This window comes from Borostomias antarcticus (assembly GCF_949987555.1).
Source record: "Borostomias antarcticus genome assembly, chromosome: 1".
Lineage (NCBI taxonomy): Eukaryota > Metazoa > Chordata > Actinopteri > Stomiiformes > Stomiidae > Borostomias > Borostomias antarcticus.
Genome location: NC_140234.1, coordinates 21,669,942 through 21,687,346, shown reverse-complemented (window position 1 = coordinate 21,687,346; position 17,405 = coordinate 21,669,942). Strand labels below are relative to the sequence as shown.

Here is a 17,405-nt window from a genome sequence, read left to right as displayed (position 1 = left end):
TGATAGTATGACAGAATTCAAGTAAAATCATTAGCACCACATGTATATTCATACATAGAGTAGTTTATTATATCTTATGGGAATGACAAGTTAGGTGATATTTTTTTAAATCACCACACAGCTTTTACATCATACAACTGCAAGCAACGGTCATTTATGACATTTAATTATATAGTTCTGTACTATGAAGTGTGTGTGTTATCAAAATATACAGACCACTTCTTAATCTTACAAATATTTACCTTCGGTTACACATGAGAATATAGTATTTGATCAGAAATTACGTAAATAAATCCAGCATTCAAAACTAAATGATCTATAAAATAGAGATGTTTTCAAGAACCCCCTCTACCCTTCTCCACACACACACACACACACACACACACACACACACACACACACACACACACACACACACACACACACACACACACACACACACACACACACACACACACACACACACACACAAGAATGTAAAGGCTTAAAGAATCTTATACTGATCACCTTCTCTGCTAACCTAAGATTATATAACCTAAAACAAACTGCATGAAAGTGCACCAGGCTTGGGATATTCCAGTGGTCCGTCCCCAGAGTCCTAAGGCCCAGTTTCAGGGTCGTCTCTCCAGGGTGATGTGCTTGCACGACTTCGAATGTCAACAGCCATTATGACGTTTTTACGCAAATCAGATTTGGTGAATTTCTAAGCAACAATTCAAAGACATGTTTTAACATGTTAACATGTTAGCCCTTAACATACGTAGAAGCCTGTGGAAAGAAAATACTGTCGATCTTAAGAGAAAGTAAGCTTTAAATGTTCTGTACATCTGAAAATGATATCTGACAGAACATACTACTGTACTGTATATTACAAACTGAAACGTGTAGCACTGTCCATTTGGCACATAAACCTTAGAACTAACAGGTAAATAACAAAATCATGCTTTTTATAATTTTTTTAATTATGTGCATACTGTAACTTATTTAAATTATTTAGTATTCTTCAATGGTTACAGATATCATGTAGCTGCCAACTATGAATCAAAACTCAAGTAATTCGATACAATATTCCTACTACACATAACAGGCCACATTCAGTCCTACTTAGAACCACTATCTACAGTACAGTATGTGCTTCTGGTCCGTCTTAAAAGATGTCTCAGCTTCCAATTTAGTCAGGTCATCTATCAAATAAAAAGAGAAAATGTACACATACAGGTCTTTTTTTTTTCCAAAGATGGATAATTGACAAATCAATCATGTCAGTTAAAAAAGAAAAATGAAAAAAAAGAGAAAATGTATATTTTAAAAGATGATATTTTTTGTGAGCAGATTAACTGTCAAAAAGTACAACAGATAGTGTATCTTCAGTCCAACTATATATCATCAACTTAATCTTCTTCTAAAGTGTATTCCGTTATCCAGACCAGCTAATATTATAGTGTCCAGTACATCTTCCAGTTCAGCTACACACCGTAGCATCATGTTAGTAGTCCTCCGCGGTACCAGGATAAAATGTCGGTCCTGGCGAGCGGAGCGGGGTCCTAGCGATGCTTGGTGACCACCAGGTTCCTCAGCATGTCGAAGGAGTTGCCGTCGGGCTGCACAGAGACCGTGCCCTGCTCCTTGGAGCGCACCTGCAGGAAGCCGTTGTCGTCCAGACCAACCACCTCCGCCTCAGGACCGTCCTCGCTCCACAGACGCACCCGGGTCCCACTGAGGAACACCAAACCAAAAGCCGGGTCACAGTTGGGTAAACACTGCTATGTTCATATTATTGTGCATTGCATTTGTTTTTGTTGATTTGTGTCTCTGTGTAAACTTCGTCATCACTTTAAATGAGGGAAACCTCAGTGCTTCACAAGTATAAGTAAAGGTTTGAAAATGAAATGTTGACGTTATGTTATGTCTGGGAGGTCATGATTGTAGTATCCAGAAGAAGAGTATCACCGATACGCTTTTAATTTGTCCTGCCTTTTGTTTTAAATGTATTTAATGTCTTGCTTTTTGTTTTAATGCTTTTAATGTCTCATGTAAAGCACCTTGAATTGCCCTGTGGCTGAAATGTGCTATATAAATAAACTTGCCTTGCCTTGCCTTGCCTTGCTATCAACGTGAAACTCTTCTGGATGTAAACTCCCCATTTGTAGACTTACAAATTCAGCAAGCCGTCCCATCCCGCTGACCCAGAGAGTGGTAGGCTAGTGGAAAACACTATCTAGATATGAGTGTTACTGTAGTGCTGCCCCCACTCGCAAACCCCGGAAGCTAAGAAGACAGGGCTAATGTGCTAGTTCTATTTCGTGGAGCTCCGCCCCACAGAGCGAGCTCCTATTGGCTAAACCTAGCCTAGCTACAATTGACTGAAGAAAAAAACCTGTGTGTCCAACTAGGTACGGTGCACCACTGTATAAGTGGGCTTCGCCTGCACAACTGCTCCTTTGAAAGTTTCCCCTTGCGAAGCCGACAGAAGAGAAGAACCGAAGATACGCAGCGACTCACTGTGCAGCCAGCAGCGCGCTTCTCGGCAGGAATGCCATTCACCATCATACTGAATCGGGACATGGAACTTCCTATGGGGATTTTTCATGTCCCTTTCGCGGACGGCTCGCCTTGGACCAGGACAAGCAGAGTTTCTCCGCTGTCCGTTGGCGGTCAGGGCCAAGTTGAATTAAGGCAGATTCCTCGATCTGGTGCCACGATCTCCAACACAGCCTTTTTCAAACTGATTAACAATCTGGCAGGAGATGTGCCTCCTGGACACCTGGTTACAGCGCGTTCGGAGGGGTATTCCGGTTTCGCTGCCCCCCTCCACCCTTTAGGCGGGTTGTGGAGACGGTGATACCACGTCCCGATCAAGCCGCAGCTATGCCAGCAGAGATTGCAGGGCTTTTATCGAAAGGAGGGTTAACTGTGGTACCGCTGGAGCAGAGGAACGAGGGGTATTATTCCCGCTGCTTCCTCGTGCCCAAGAAGAAGGGAGGCGTGAGACCAATTTTGGACCTCCATCTTTTCAACAAGGCAGTGGCAAAATTTTGAATGTTTCACATGCTTACGGTGAGGCAAATGCTGGAAGCGTTCTTTCCCGGCGATTTTTTGCACCAGTATAGACCTGAAAGTCACTTACTTCCACGTGCCGATAACTCCTCGGCATCGGGTGTATTTGCATTTTGCCTTCCAGGGAGTTAAACGTTTTCTGACCAGCGTGCGCCATCTTCGCCTAGTGCGTAAAGCGTAAACCTTGGGATTTTCTCCTGTTTCTGAACGCACTATGTGAAGCTCCATTTGAACCAATGGAGCAAGTCTCTTTCAAGTGGCTCTCTGTAAAGACATCAGGCAAGCGGGTCGGTGATTTGAGAGCGCTGACAGTTTAGAGTAACGGGAGCAAAGCTGTTTTGCGCACGGATCCATCTTTCGTTCCACAAGTGTCATTCAGTGTACAGGATTTGGAGCTGAGAGCCTTCTATCCTCCACCTCATGCGAGCGAGGAAGAAGCCGACATTTATCGTGTCCTCTGCGTGCGCTGACTCGTTATGTTCAGCGCACCGCTGCGGTCCGTACTACCCCCCAGCTGTTGGTTTGCCACGGCCCTGGGAAGGTGGGTTCACCGGTGTCTAAACAGCGCCTCTCCCAGTGGATTTGTGAGGGCATTGCCAAGTCTTAAGAGACTGTGGGTTGCCCTCTGCCTGGAGCTGTTCAGGCACTTGCCCTCGGTTGTGATAATCCGAGTGTGGCGGAGTGGGGCCAGTGCTTGGGAGGCCCAACTTTTGGTATGATCTCACCTTGGAGAGATGACTTGTGTCCTGGCTGGCCAGTCCTTTGTTACTAAGGGGCCAGCAAGACTGTATGGTGTGGTAGTGTAGTTCCACTTATGCCAATAGGAGCTAGCCCTGTGGGGCGGAGCTCCACGAAATAGAACAATGGTTACGCATTGTAACCCTAGTTCTATGAGCGGAGCAGGGGCACCACAGGAAACAGACTTGCTGACCGCACAGTCTGCTCGCTGAAAATCTCGGTTAGGATCAGTTGTGCAGGTGAAGCCCGCTTATACAGTGGTGCACCATACCTGGTTGGACACAGGTGCGTGCATGGGTTTTTCATCATCATCTACATATCCTGGATATCATCAAATATCTGGGCTCATGGGTCAACTCATCAGAGCAGGACCTTAGGGCGAGGAAGGCACTTGCATCGCCTGCATATGGAACTCCAACCTCCCCGACTGTGGAGTCAGTACTCCTATATGGCTGTGAAAGCTGGACCCAAACTAATATTGTCTGTACTGTAGATGCGGTAATGTAAACCGAGTGAAAAAAGTCTATGGCGCAATGAATGGTCTATGGAATGGCAGTGTACCGGGGCATAGCCTCGATCAGTATACCACCCTGGACCAGGTCTAGCTAGATAGTTACAGCGTTAGCTAGCAGAGATAGGGCTGTAGCAATAAAGCTTATGACAGCTGAGCATTTTTAAACAAAAGATTAGTTTATATTTCGTTTGTTATTCATTGATTATTATTAAAAACATCGTAGGCTCTTGACATGTAGGCTTACAACATGCTAGCTATTGCTCATTGTTTTGGCTAGCCAGCTATAGCTAGTCTATGTTACTAGGCTATATTTTAATTACTCACAGCATAGATAAAGAAAAGACACACCAACTAACTATGGTTAATACAAATAAAAGAGGGACGAACGGAATATGAAGTAATCTAATGATTAGATTAGATGACTATGTTTTCTGAGCTTGGCTGAACTTCCCGAAAACATTGATGAACAAGGGGCGTGTTCTGAAAGCTTGACAGACCTCCTGTGCCTAGTTACGGTTGCTAACGTAACATTGTACAGTAGGGCTGTATATCATCTTGGATTTCGCGATACGATACGCATCACGATACACAGGTCACGATTCGATACGTATCACGATACAGAGGTCACGATACAATACGATACGATACGATACGTATTGCGATACACACATCATTTACTGAAAGATTTTAAGTGTTCAAGACTGAAAACTGAATGGCTCAAATGCACTATATAGATAACTCAAACTCAATGACTGGACAGAGAGCTAGCTAATAAATATTTTACATTTGATATCCATGCTTTTTAAACTGTCAACATTGTAGTATTTATGGTTTTTCAAAATTATTTATATGTATGCTTTTTTAACTTAATATTGTAGAATATGCTTTTTTTTTTTTAATTTTTTTTTTTTTTTTACATTTTACAGCGCCCGGCTGTATCGATACTCCGGGCTGAAAGATCGATACAGTATCGCGAGACTACGTACCGCGATGCATCGTTGTATCGATACAATCCTACAGCCCTATTGTACAGTGGCCGTTCTAGGGAGGGGCTTAGCGAAAGGTCAATTGTCCCCTGTCGCTGCTGCGGAGGGTCCGTCGACACAAACCCGCGGTCGGCGATCCAGGAGAGAGAGCCAGCTACCTGACCCTCTCAAGCCTGTGACTTTGACACCAGACGGGGTCCCTGTAGAGCGGCAGATCCTCTCATCGAAATTAAACTAACCACTCTCGGGAGTGGTGGCCCAATACACCGCTCCCCCTGTGGGATCCGGCCATATTGGGGATCTGGCGAGACCAGGGAGCGAACCCCGGTCCCCGATGGCCAGCTGCGCCAGAAACCAACGCTTAAACCGCTACACCACTGCGGACCCTGTGTGAGGCCCCATTCTTACCTGTGAACCCATCTTTTGTAGTAGATGGGCAGGACCGCCTGCGGCCCCCCTTGCTGGAAGGCCGTGATGAGTCCCTCCAGGGAGGTGAGGGTGCGTCCGATGAGCTGAGATGAGTTCAGGGCCGGCAGGTTGGAGCCCCTCTCACGGTTGTGCCTCATCACCAGGTCATTGATGCAGATGGTGGGGTTGCTGTTGCTCACATTGAAGCCACAGCCTACAGTACAGTGGGTGTCGCAATGTTGAGAAATGGCCCATGGAGCAAACATGGAAGAGAAGAAACATAACTTTTCAGCACTTCTCACATGACACGTCAAGTTCTTAGACTACCAAATCACCAAAATGGATAGTTTGATACATGTCAAAATTATTCATATTCTAAATCCAGCATGGTCCATTATTCAAAGATGTGAGACTCTTACCGATGAGGAGGTGGAAGGTTGATCCCATGACTGTTGATGTGACCAGTACACCACCAAGCTTCATCAGGTTACCGTAGTAAATATCATTGGGCCACTTCACCCTCAGATCTATGTCCTAAAATAATAGAGGCCAAGTTAAAACTGCACAACACATACCAACAATGCAACTTGCATGTCTTGCAGGATCTAACATATGTTGTTACGCCACATACAATAGCAGGTATAGAGATTTAAGGCTCAAACAGATCGGACAAAATGAATGGCTTTACATGCCCTGTCTGTGAATCTAATCTGTACAAGACATGCGATCGTTGTCCAAATGTAACGTTTCCACGGGGTTCGGAACGCCAGGCTGTAGATCTCTCAAGACGAGCAGCTTCTCCGACTTCGTCCGGCTTTGAAGGCCGTGTTCTGCCTCATGTGCTGCACATCGCCTAAAACCGCCATGGTGGGTGCTTTTATTTATCCAGAATTCATGGCTCACCTCCACAATGTCTTTGACAGGCCTACCTTACCCTGAAAAACTGCAAATCTGACCAAATCTCCCTAAAACCCAGCTTCTAGTCTTAAATACGGGGAAAAAAATATTTACATAAAACGTTGACTGTTATTATTTCGTGCCCTGTAACACTTCCTGTGCCATGCGTCGGGTTAGTCCCGGGGCTGTCGGAGTAGAGGAAGTCCATAAACAACAAGGTAATGTGACGCGAGAGTGTTTCTCATCAAAGACCCGCACACTGCTGTGCATATTCTCACACCGAGAGAGCCATTACGTCCTGTAAAATGGAGGCTTTACCAGCGCACTGGTTTTCTAACCGACTTCAATAGCTGGGAGGGGAGTCCTTGTACAGAACCTCTTTGATCAGTGAGCTAGGCCTTGTTGGCTTGAGAGGGAACTCAAGTGCTATGTGCTCAATGGAACCAGATGAAGAGAAGCGCTGAGCAGCGACAATTGGGGACACTTTCTGCCAATGCAACTACTAGTACATGGGATGAAATCTTTACTTTTCAGATTAACACTTCATAATTACCATACTGTAAAAGCCTGTATGAAACACATGGAGTTGGTAATAACATACTGGTATAATAAGAATTAATGGTTTGTAAACTGTTACAAATGATCAGTCAATATCCACAAAACCACTACGTGAGGTTGATTTAGGAATCAGCCCCACAGAGCTACAAACAAAACAAAATACAAACAAAAATTTGACACAATGTTTTCTTACCAGGGTACTCGAGTATACAGCTGTTAGCATGAAACAGACATATGTGGTATGAATGGAAGCAGCTCACCTCGTATCCAGGTAGCGTGCGCACGGCCTCCACCACGGCCAGAGAGGCCAGGTGCTGGAGGAAGGGGATCCTCTGGCCCAGCCTGGAGCTCACACACACCTGGAGGGGCAGAGAGAACATGGCGCAGCCCGGCGGACTCAGCCACGTGTTGCCCCCACGACCTGGCACGGACACACACACACACACACACACACACACACACACACACGCACACACACACACACACACACACAAAGACACATACACACACACGCACACACACACACAGACAAATATGAGGAAAGAGAGGAAGTGATGTGGCAGAGCAATAGCAAGGCTTTGAGAGAACCACTAAATGATTTGAAAATGAAAGTTGTTTGACAAAAAATCTTTTTCTCAAACTTTTGTTGTTCTCCCGAGTGAATGCTTTAAAACTTGCGTCCGTGTGTGTGGGGGGGGGTGCGTGTGAGGTGCGTGTGTGAGGTGCATGTGTGTGCGCGTGAGCAGTGTGGTGGAAAACCACTGACCTCTACCCTGGGTTTGTCGAGCAGCTACAGCGATTAACCCCATTTCCTCAGGTAACTCTAATATCAACCTGCAGAGACAAGACAGGGAGAATGAGAAAGATAGAATTAGATTAGATAGATAGATACTGTTGATTAGAGAGAGAGAGAGAGAGAGATATAGCTGGATACTGTAGATAGATAGATAGATAGATAGATAGATAGATAGACAGAATATGCAAAATATAGAAAAATAAATACAGTACAACTGTATCTGTGTCTATGAACTCAAGCCGTACAAAATATAGGCTAGTACAAAAGTCTGTATTAGGGCGTTCAAAGTAACTTATAAGAACATTTAGCTTTTCTTAATACAGTTTTTTAATACAGATAATACAGTTTCCTGATTTTGTCCCTTGTAGCGTCCCATAGTTGTTTTTTTTCACTGAGCGGCCTGATGTTTTAGAACTAGAAGGTGCAGTATGCAGGATGTGGAGTACGAGAGTGATGGGTAATAATAATAATAATAAAAATAATAATAATAGTAATAATAATCACAATTATAATAACAATCATCATAATTTTATTTAAAAAGCACTATTATCGTGAGAATATCTCAAAGTGCTGAAACAATTTCAGTCATTAAGAAAACAAAGCAGGAAAATAACAAGCAGTGATTATTGGGTGATTATAGCGAATCCTTGGGACCCCCTCGAAAACGAGATGATCCATTTCAAGGGATTTATCCCGTTTCAATACATTTCTATATAAGAGGTGGGGGATTGAAATGTGACTTTGCTGAGCGAGAGCAGTATCTTAAGATAACATCTCAGCCAAGGACACCCAGATGGATAGACACCTTTCTGTTTACAGTAAGTCTGCTCATACTGTACGTAAGTGAGACTTGCCATCTAGCAGCGTTCACCATGGCTTCTCAATACACACTCCGCCTTGCTCCCGAGGCCTGTGGGGCTCGTACCGCACACAGTGTGAGTACGGGAAAACGCTCATTAAACCCAGATAAACAAGTTATCCACTTTATGACACTGATAACCCTAATCCATTGATAACCCTTTAATTATGGTTGAACACAGACACATGCGCACACACGCACACACACATCCCTTCTAATGTTGGTGAAATGGAAGCTCTCAATCAGGAGATTCAACACCAATTAAGCAAAACATTGTTCACCACAAATCTACTCAGCACATTAAGTAGGGCTACACCTTAACAAAAATAAACCTAATTGGCGTTAATCCATGATTAATTACAGCAAACCATGTGATTAACGCAATTAAACATGTTAATCATTTGGCGGCCCTCGCCTCTATGAAGCTAATACTAAAATAATTACTAGTAGTATGTAATATATATGCTAATAAATATCAATGGGACTAACGTGAATTCAGGAGTAATTCAAAACAATATGATTTACAATACAATTTTAAAAAATGACTTCTCTCAAGGTTGTGGTTAGGTATGGGAGTTTGAGTAGCCTTGTCACCTCACTCCTTGGTGTTTGTCTGGGAACTAATTTCCCAGTGTGTACTAGCAATAGGTGGGCAGGGGGAATTGAGCAGTAAGTCACTTAAACACACCCTACAGCCAGCCTGGACTGGAGCTGAACCCATGACCCTCCATCCCAGGGTTCACATCCCCCAGGTGCACCAGTCAAACCCCCCCCGCCCCCCCCCCCTCCCCCCAAGCAAAACAAGTATCCACTTGACCCACGTGTCACACACACAAAATTCCCCCCCCCCCCCGAACCACCACACACACACACACACACCTTGTAATGATGATGACATGGTAGATGTCAATCAGGGGATTCAACACTGATTAATCAAAGCAAACACAGGTTCACCACAAGTCTACCCAGCCCGCGTCAAATCAACAGCTCACCCCAATCACACCTAGCCCGCACGTGATTAGGCTACACGCAAATATAAACAAACACGTCGGCACCGGTGACAGTAGCGCTCCGCCTCGCTCAATCAATCATTTTGGAAAGTTTCCTCTTTCCTCAGCTGTGCTCTAGGCGTCAGGTAGTTAATCTTTACTCTCTACTCTGCCCTGGGCCCTAGTGTCAGGGTTGATGGGCACCTTGCATTCATCTACAGTGTAACTCAGTTAAATATAAACCTCTCTGCCTGTTCAGGTGTTAACTCCCCACCTTAACATTGACTGCGCGCGCACGCACGCACGCACGCACGCACACACGCACACACGCACACACGCACACACACACACACACACACACACAATCTCAATAGACGTTAATGTGTTTCAAAGGTGTGGTGTTAATGTATTTCAATCATATCCACAATCTTGATCCATTTTCTTTACGACTGTGTCGGTGCATTCTTCTGTGCTACAGGGATGTTGAAAGACCACACAGGTGTCGGTGTACATGTCTGTGGTGTAGCAGAAGCACAGCCGGCAGCTCGGAGAAGGACAACCACACGCGTGTGATCCCTGGCGGCCATCTTTAGACGGACTCAGAACACTACTACACCACGAGAATCACAAACAAAACCGCTCCGCCCGGAAAGGAAGCTTGTCGTTTCGTCTCTGTACCTGACAGTGGCACACAACGCGCCACCATCAGCACCGCCGTGGTGACAAATCTTTGAACAGAGAAAATGACTTGACCCAGGAGAGCTTAGCCCAGGAACTCTCAGAGTACCGGCCGGTCAACAAAGACCGAGGAGCCGGCACCCATAGAAGACTGGTCTTCGCCTATTATGATGCAAAGAGATGTTGTCAGCCAATCAGATTAGCCGGTGGCTGCTGGCTAATCCTCCCAAACTCATTGGCCAAAACGTGCTTAGGGACAGTGTTTATCAAAGGGATAGCTGGGCTTTCTGTCACCAGTGATGATTCAATCTAGGGGACATATGCTGCCTGCATGCTGCTGGGGCTGACGTTAATATGGTGGCTTCTGGGATACCCCGGCAGGAGATCAAGGCAGAGTTGCAGGATTACAAGTGTTCTCACGTTTTTATTTTTATTTTTTTACTTCTCAACATCGGGGCTGGATCCGGAGGTCGGATGTAGAACAATCCTTCCGAGTGGTTAATATTTTGGAGCCAATCCACAGCATCGTTATGAGCAGCAAATCCCTTGATCTGTATGCAAATATGTCAGAGAGATGCCATGTGGAGAGTGTTGCAGGCCAATAGCTCAAAAAAAGAAAACCCCAATGCCCAATTGCAGACTGAGGAATTTGTCCACTCAAAGTGATAGTAATTAAATTGGACGCGGTGTAATGGCTCCACAGCCAAGAAACTGCCATCACGTGCTCAGCGAGGAAAAACCAATAAAAACATGAACCCTGGGCGGTTTCTGCGTCAAAAACTTGAGGCTTCTAAGCGCTAGACACCGGGAAAACATGCTTTAAACAACCTGAATATTAATGGAGTGGTAGCCATGCATAATGCGGAATACGCATTAAAAAAAGGAAACGGCCTGTTTTTTTAAATGGTTTTTGAAATTATTATTTTTTAACTGTAAGTAAGTAAGTAAGTAAGCTTTATTTATATAGCGCTCTTCACAGCACGGATGCACAGAGTGTGAACTAAAATGTCAGGTATGCTTTTAAAAAGGTTGTATTATATCTATTGTGATCTATTGCATTATATTGCACACTGCTTCGGGAAATGTCCCTCAGCGAACACTGCGTAGCACGTGTGTGTGTGTGAGCGTGTGTGTGAGCGTGTGTGTGAGCTCTGTGTGAGGCGTGTTAGCTGGAGCATGACCTGCCTGTGGCAGAGGCCTGTTAGGTGGTGGCCGGGCGTGGAGCTCTGCGCTAGGGGCCTAATTGGCGGCGGGCGCTATCTGGCAGGACCACCAGAACGCCTCGCTCTCCGCGGCGTGACCGCGACGGCCCCCTCGCCAATCAAGCGCCGGCGGGGGGGGGAGCGGCCGGGGCCCCCAGCTGGCTCTCTGGAGTCCTTCAGCCCCCGAAATTAGCTTTTAATAAGAACAGCGGGTTCTGACGAGGTAAGGAAGACCAGCGCTGACCCCCGCGGCGCCGGCCTGTGGCCTCCGCAGCAGGGGGGGTGGGGGGGGGGTCGAGATAGAGGAGGAGCCGTGTCACGCCTGGCGGTCTGGGGGGGGTTGTATTTTTACGCTGTTTACATCTAAGGAGAGGAGTAATGGGCTGAGATAGAGGCTGAAGTGATGTAGCACCTGGAGTTGATGTGAGAATATCCACCACAGGGGAAAGACCAAAAGAACAAGACAAGAAAACAAAAACATTTGAGAAGAGTCACGGAAATGAGCAAAATACAAAAAGTAAAACTACACAAATAATTCAGAGATGAAAAATAACATAAAATGAGTTGCATAACTAGAGAGAAGGTATGAGTGTGTATCAGAGTGGTAGAACTAGAGAACGTATGAGTGTGTATCACAGTGGTAGAAGGTATGAGTGTGTATCAGAGTGGTAGAACTAGAGAACGTATGAGTGTGTATCAGAGTGGTAGAACTAGAGAACGTATGAGTGTGTATCAGAGTGGTAGAACTAGAGAACGTATGAGTGTGTATCAGAGTGGTAGAACTAGAGAACGTATGAGTGTGTATCAGAGTGGTAGAACTATAGAACTTATGAGTGTGTATCAGAGTGGTAGAACTAGAGAACGTATGAGTGTGTATCAGAGTGGTATAACTAGAGAACGTATGAGTGTGTATCAGAGTGGTAGAACTAGAGAACGTATTAGTGTGTATCAGAGTGGTAGAACTATAGAACTTATGAGTGTGTATCAGAGTGGTAGAACTAGAGAACATATGAGTGTGTATCAGAGTGGTAGAAGGTATGAGTGTGTATCAGAGTGGTCCAAGAGGAGAACGCCATTTCCCCTCACTCTCCTGCGTCTCTGGCCAGACCGCTTCTCTCTCCAGCGTGGACTCATTCCAGAGCCTCGACCTAGCAGAGAAAAGCTGCATTGTCCCGGAGCTGGGAACCAATAAATGAGCTGCTTCTGCTGCAGAGGGCATTTTTACCCCCCAAAATGTCTCTTTTTCAGGGCTTTGTCCCGTTTGAAATCAATCCCTCCTTTCTCAGCGTGCCTGGCTTAGCATGCAAAGCGGCGTCAAATTAATTTCTTCGACGCAAATATGAGATGAGCCGCAGATCACACAAAACATCTCACTTCTAAACACACTAATGCTCTTATGCGCTCAATGACTCGCTGTCAATGAAGGGGTTGGAGGGTGAGAGAGTGAGTGAGTGCGTCTGTGTGTGTGTGTATGTGTGTGTGTGCGCGCGCGCCTGTGCGTGCGTCCGTGTGTGTGTGTGTGTGTGTGTGTATGTGTGTGCGTGTGTGCCTGTGCGTGCGTCCGTGTGTGTGTGTGTCTAGGTGTGTGTGTGTGAAAGTGTTTGTGTGTGTGTGTGTGTGTCTGATCTCCAATAAGGACCAGCTCAGCCAGTGCAGGGCTGAAAAGCTGTGGGGGATAATGCATTCTTCTAGAAAGTTAATCTCATTTTGAAAGCACATCCACTGAGCACGGCAGAGGTCGCCGCTGGCTCTGAGAACAGTCCAGACGCATTAGAAAAATTTCTCAATAACGTCCACAAAGGAGGACAGAAAAAGACACACAATTAGCAATTAGGCAGCAACAATGGCAGGACTTTCACCTGCAAGTGAAACGAATGGGCCTGTGAAACTCCCCAGAGGCGAGCAGAGAAGTTAGTGTTGTGTGAGATGGCGGGGAAGGGGTTAACTCCGCACCGCCAGAGCAGAGAGCTCCTCCAGTGATGGCCTTATTGAAATTTGAAAATGTTTAAATATTTAAAAAATTAAAATTCAGAGCTGAAATTAATGACTTCTTTGTTATATATACAGTGTATATATATATATATATATATATATATATATATATATATATATATATATATAGAGTACAGTGGTTGGATATAATTTGATGATTTCCTAAATTTCAGTATGAAATTTCCCAAATGCCATAAAAATTCCACCTTTCATTACTACAATAAGTCCAGCAAACGACAACATTGGAAATATGAAAACGGTTCTTGAATGTCTAATGGTGCCTAATACACTACACCTATTATCCACTGGGAGACAAAACAAGTGTCCCAGCTTGGAGGCAGGTTGTAGCTCGAACCTGTGAGCATGGACCGTGCAGTGAGCTGCTATGAGGCAGTCTGAGAGAGTCCCCGATGATTTATGAGCTCTGACTAGATATCTAGCTGGTTAAATACCTGGTCGTGTCGGGGGCAGATCCTGTAAAAACCTTAAACCACTCTACTGTCACCTGCAGCAGCTCCCTGAACCCAGTCTGGTCATGCAGCTGTTTGTATGATGGGAGGGGCCACAATAATGTTCCTATCAGAAGATGTCCCTTCAGTTTTGTCTTCAATGAAATGCTAAACTGGATTTAGGTCAGGTGATTGACTTGGCCATTGCGGCACATATCGCTTCTTTGCCTTGAAAAACTCTTTGGTTGCTTTCGCAGTATGCTTCAGGTCATTGTCCATCTGCACTATGAAGCACTGTCCAATGAGTTCTGAAGCATTTGGCTGAATATGAGCAGATAATATTGCCCGAAACACTTCTGAATTCATCCTGCTGCTTTTGTCAGCATTCACATCATCAATAAATACAAGGGAACCAATTCCATTGGCAGCCATACATGCCCACGCCATAACACTTAACCATCATACTTCACTGATGAGGTGGTATGCTTCGAATCATGAGCAGTTCCTTCTCTTCTCCATACTCTTCTCTTCTCATCATTCTGGTACAAGTTCATCTTAGTCTCATCTGTTCATAGGATGTTCCAGAACTGTACAGGCCTTTTTAGATGTGTTATGGCAAACTCTCATCTGGTCTTCCTGTTTTTGAGGCTCACCAATGGTTTCCATCTTGTGGTGAACCCTTTGTATTTACTCTGGTGAAGTCTTGACTGTTGACTTTGACACAGATATGACTACAGTACCTCCTGGGGAGTGCTCTTGATCTGGCCAACTGTTGTGAAAGGGTCTTTCTTCACCAGGGAAATCATCCTTCTGTCATCCACCACAGTTGTTTTCCGTGGCCTTCTGGGTCTTTTGGTGTTGCTGAGCTCACCAGTGCGTTCTTTCTTTTTAAGAATGTACCAAACAGTTGATTTGTCCACATTTCATGTTTTCGCTGTCTCTCTGGTGGGTTTGTTTTGATTTTGAGCCTAATGATCTCTTGCTTCACTCAGAGTGACAGCTCTTTGGATTTCATATCGAGAGTTGACAGCAACATATTCCAAATACTTGAAATGAAATCTAGATGTTTTATCTGGTCCTTGAAAAGTAAATAACGAGGGAATAACACACACTTGGCCATGGAACAGCTGAGCAGCTAACTGTCCAATTACTTTTGGTCCCTTAAAAGGGGGGGCGGGGACCACACCATAAAATTGTTTGTAATTCTTACACCGTTCACCTGATTTGGATGTAAATACCCTCAAATTAAAGCTGAACATTTGCATTTAAAGCACATATTTATTGTTTCATTTCAAATCCATTGTGGTGATGTACAGAGCCAAAATGATGGAAAATTGTGTCAGTGTCCAAATATTTATGGACCTAAGTGTATGTTGCCGACCAGTCATACAGCATGAGACCCACCACCATTTCAAGATCCCCAATTTCAAGACAAAGACGTTGTGTAGTGCGTCCAGTAATGTGATCTGCCATCTCTGAAAGTCGTGTAGTCTGAACGAGACAGATTGCACACCAACCCACAATATCTCTGAGACTGGCTGCTCAGTGCTCAGGGCCTGAACCCCCCCCCCGCCACCCCCGCCACCCCCAGGGGCCTGTAGCAGAAACCAGCTGTGTTACTCCACGTTGGTCTCCTCCAATCAGCAGCTGTGGCTCTGATTAGGACCAGCAGCACCCACATGTGCCAGGGTTCCCTCAACCTGCCGTGGCTTCCTTGGCCAGAGTCAAGGAACACTCCCTCTCTGTCTCTCTCTCCCTCCCTCTCTCTATCACTCCCCCCCCCCCTCTCCCTCCCTCCCTCCCTCCCTCCCTCTCTCTCTCCCCCTCTTTCTCTCACTCCTCTCCCGTGTCTGTGCTTGGAACTGAGCGATGCAGAACGCTGACCGTCCCTGTAGCTCCCTTGGGACAAGTCCGCCACCAAATGCACACGTTTCATAGCAGGCGTTACTGTTCTACACTGTCCAACAGCCCACAGACTGTCGCTGTTCTGGGGGGGGGGGGGGATAAACCGAAAACAGCTAAACCGATGCTGTGATGAGTCCAGTTACAAGTCTGTTAGTAGAAGAAGTGAGAGAAAGAGTAAGGTAGAGGTTGTGCAAGACCCAGAGAAAGACAAGAGAGTGACCCGACGGTAGGGAGGGTAGCGGGGGAAAGAGACTGCGAGTGACCAGCGCCACGACAGTGGCGGAGAGTGACCCCACTAGCGTAGCCGTTTCATCTCGGTGGACTGCTTCGAACCCCATTGCCCCATCTGATAATTAGAACAAGCCCAGAACAAAGACATACAAAGTAGCATGTCTAAGGGATGAAAGAGGTGACCACGGTTCCCAGCAGAGGAGCACAGGGCTTTCAGGTCAAGACGGAGCTGTGTGTGTGCTTGGGGTACAGACGCCCCCCCCCCCTCAGGCCCCCGGCTCAGGGCTCTTTGTTTGGGGGGGGGAGCTGAGCCGGAGGGGTCACACACCCAGGTCCGTAGGGTCAGAGGATAAATGGCCACCGGCCGAGTCATCTCTGGGACAAGTGGGGAGGAGTGGTAACTCACACCACAGACTGTGCGTGTGTGTGTGTGCGCGCGCGCGAGTGTGTTTCTCCCAGACCTGGATTAGTGCAAAGGCCCAGTCGCTCACCTTGTTTTGTGGGGGTGGGAGGGGTCGATCAGGCACACAGAAACAGAGAGGGGATTTTCAGCCCAAAGGGCAGTCCTTCACTATCGCTGGGTATAAAGACTTGGTCTGTCTGTTCTGTTAGCTCTTCTCAAACAGGCCAGATGAAGACGTTTCCTAGCAGCACGCTGCCTGTCAAAGCCCATGGTTGTCATTGGTCTGCTCAAATAATGGCAACCTAATGGTGACCAAAGAGGCAATCTGCCACACTGAACATAGTCAAGGCAGTTTTCTGATAACGGATATATTACATAATTTGAAATTACTGGAATTTTCCACAAGAGAACTTCAATTCACATGGTCGGACGTTAGAAGACGTAGCCAATTGGGGGACATTTTACTGAAAGCCATTTAACCTACAATACCATTTACCCAAACCCCTCTTACTTCCACTCCCCATCAAATTCACAAGATCAAAATATTTCAAATTAAGAGATTATTTCTGCCGTCAATGCTCATTTCCAAAACTGGATTTGCTGTTATTAGCATATAAGCGTGTTTGCATTGATCATTCACTGGCATCAGCGTGATGATCGATACGAGAGGAAGAACTAATCTGTAAATGTGATTAATTGAGCTAATCCTGTTTCCAGAAGCGCTGGCGCAAATTATCATTTCC

The 17,405-nt window shown here is 45.6% G+C and overlaps 1 protein-coding gene across 3 annotated transcripts in view; it reads right to left on the bottom strand.

The window, feature by feature from the left end:
* Window positions 1-635: 635 nt before the first annotated feature.
* The window catches only part of hlcs (holocarboxylase synthetase (biotin-(proprionyl-CoA-carboxylase (ATP-hydrolysing)) ligase)), a 34,574-nt gene continuing 17,804 nt past the window's right edge, over window positions 636-17,405 (bottom strand). For 2 of the 3 annotated variants that reach the window (XM_084448141.1, XM_084448142.1), the window contains 5 exons: window positions 7,925-7,992; window positions 7,419-7,579; window positions 6,123-6,237; window positions 5,704-5,917; window positions 636-1,716 (listed from right to left, as the gene is read on the bottom strand). In XM_084448141.1, coding sequence (XP_084304267.1) covers window positions 1,545-1,716; window positions 5,704-5,917; window positions 6,123-6,237; window positions 7,419-7,579; window positions 7,925-7,992 — 730 coding nt within the window. In that variant the 3' untranslated portion in view covers window positions 636-1,544. The remainder of the gene's footprint in view (window positions 1,717-5,703; window positions 5,918-6,122; window positions 6,238-7,418; window positions 7,580-7,924; window positions 7,993-17,405) is intronic. The other variant, XR_014630747.1, reaches the window with a different exon arrangement.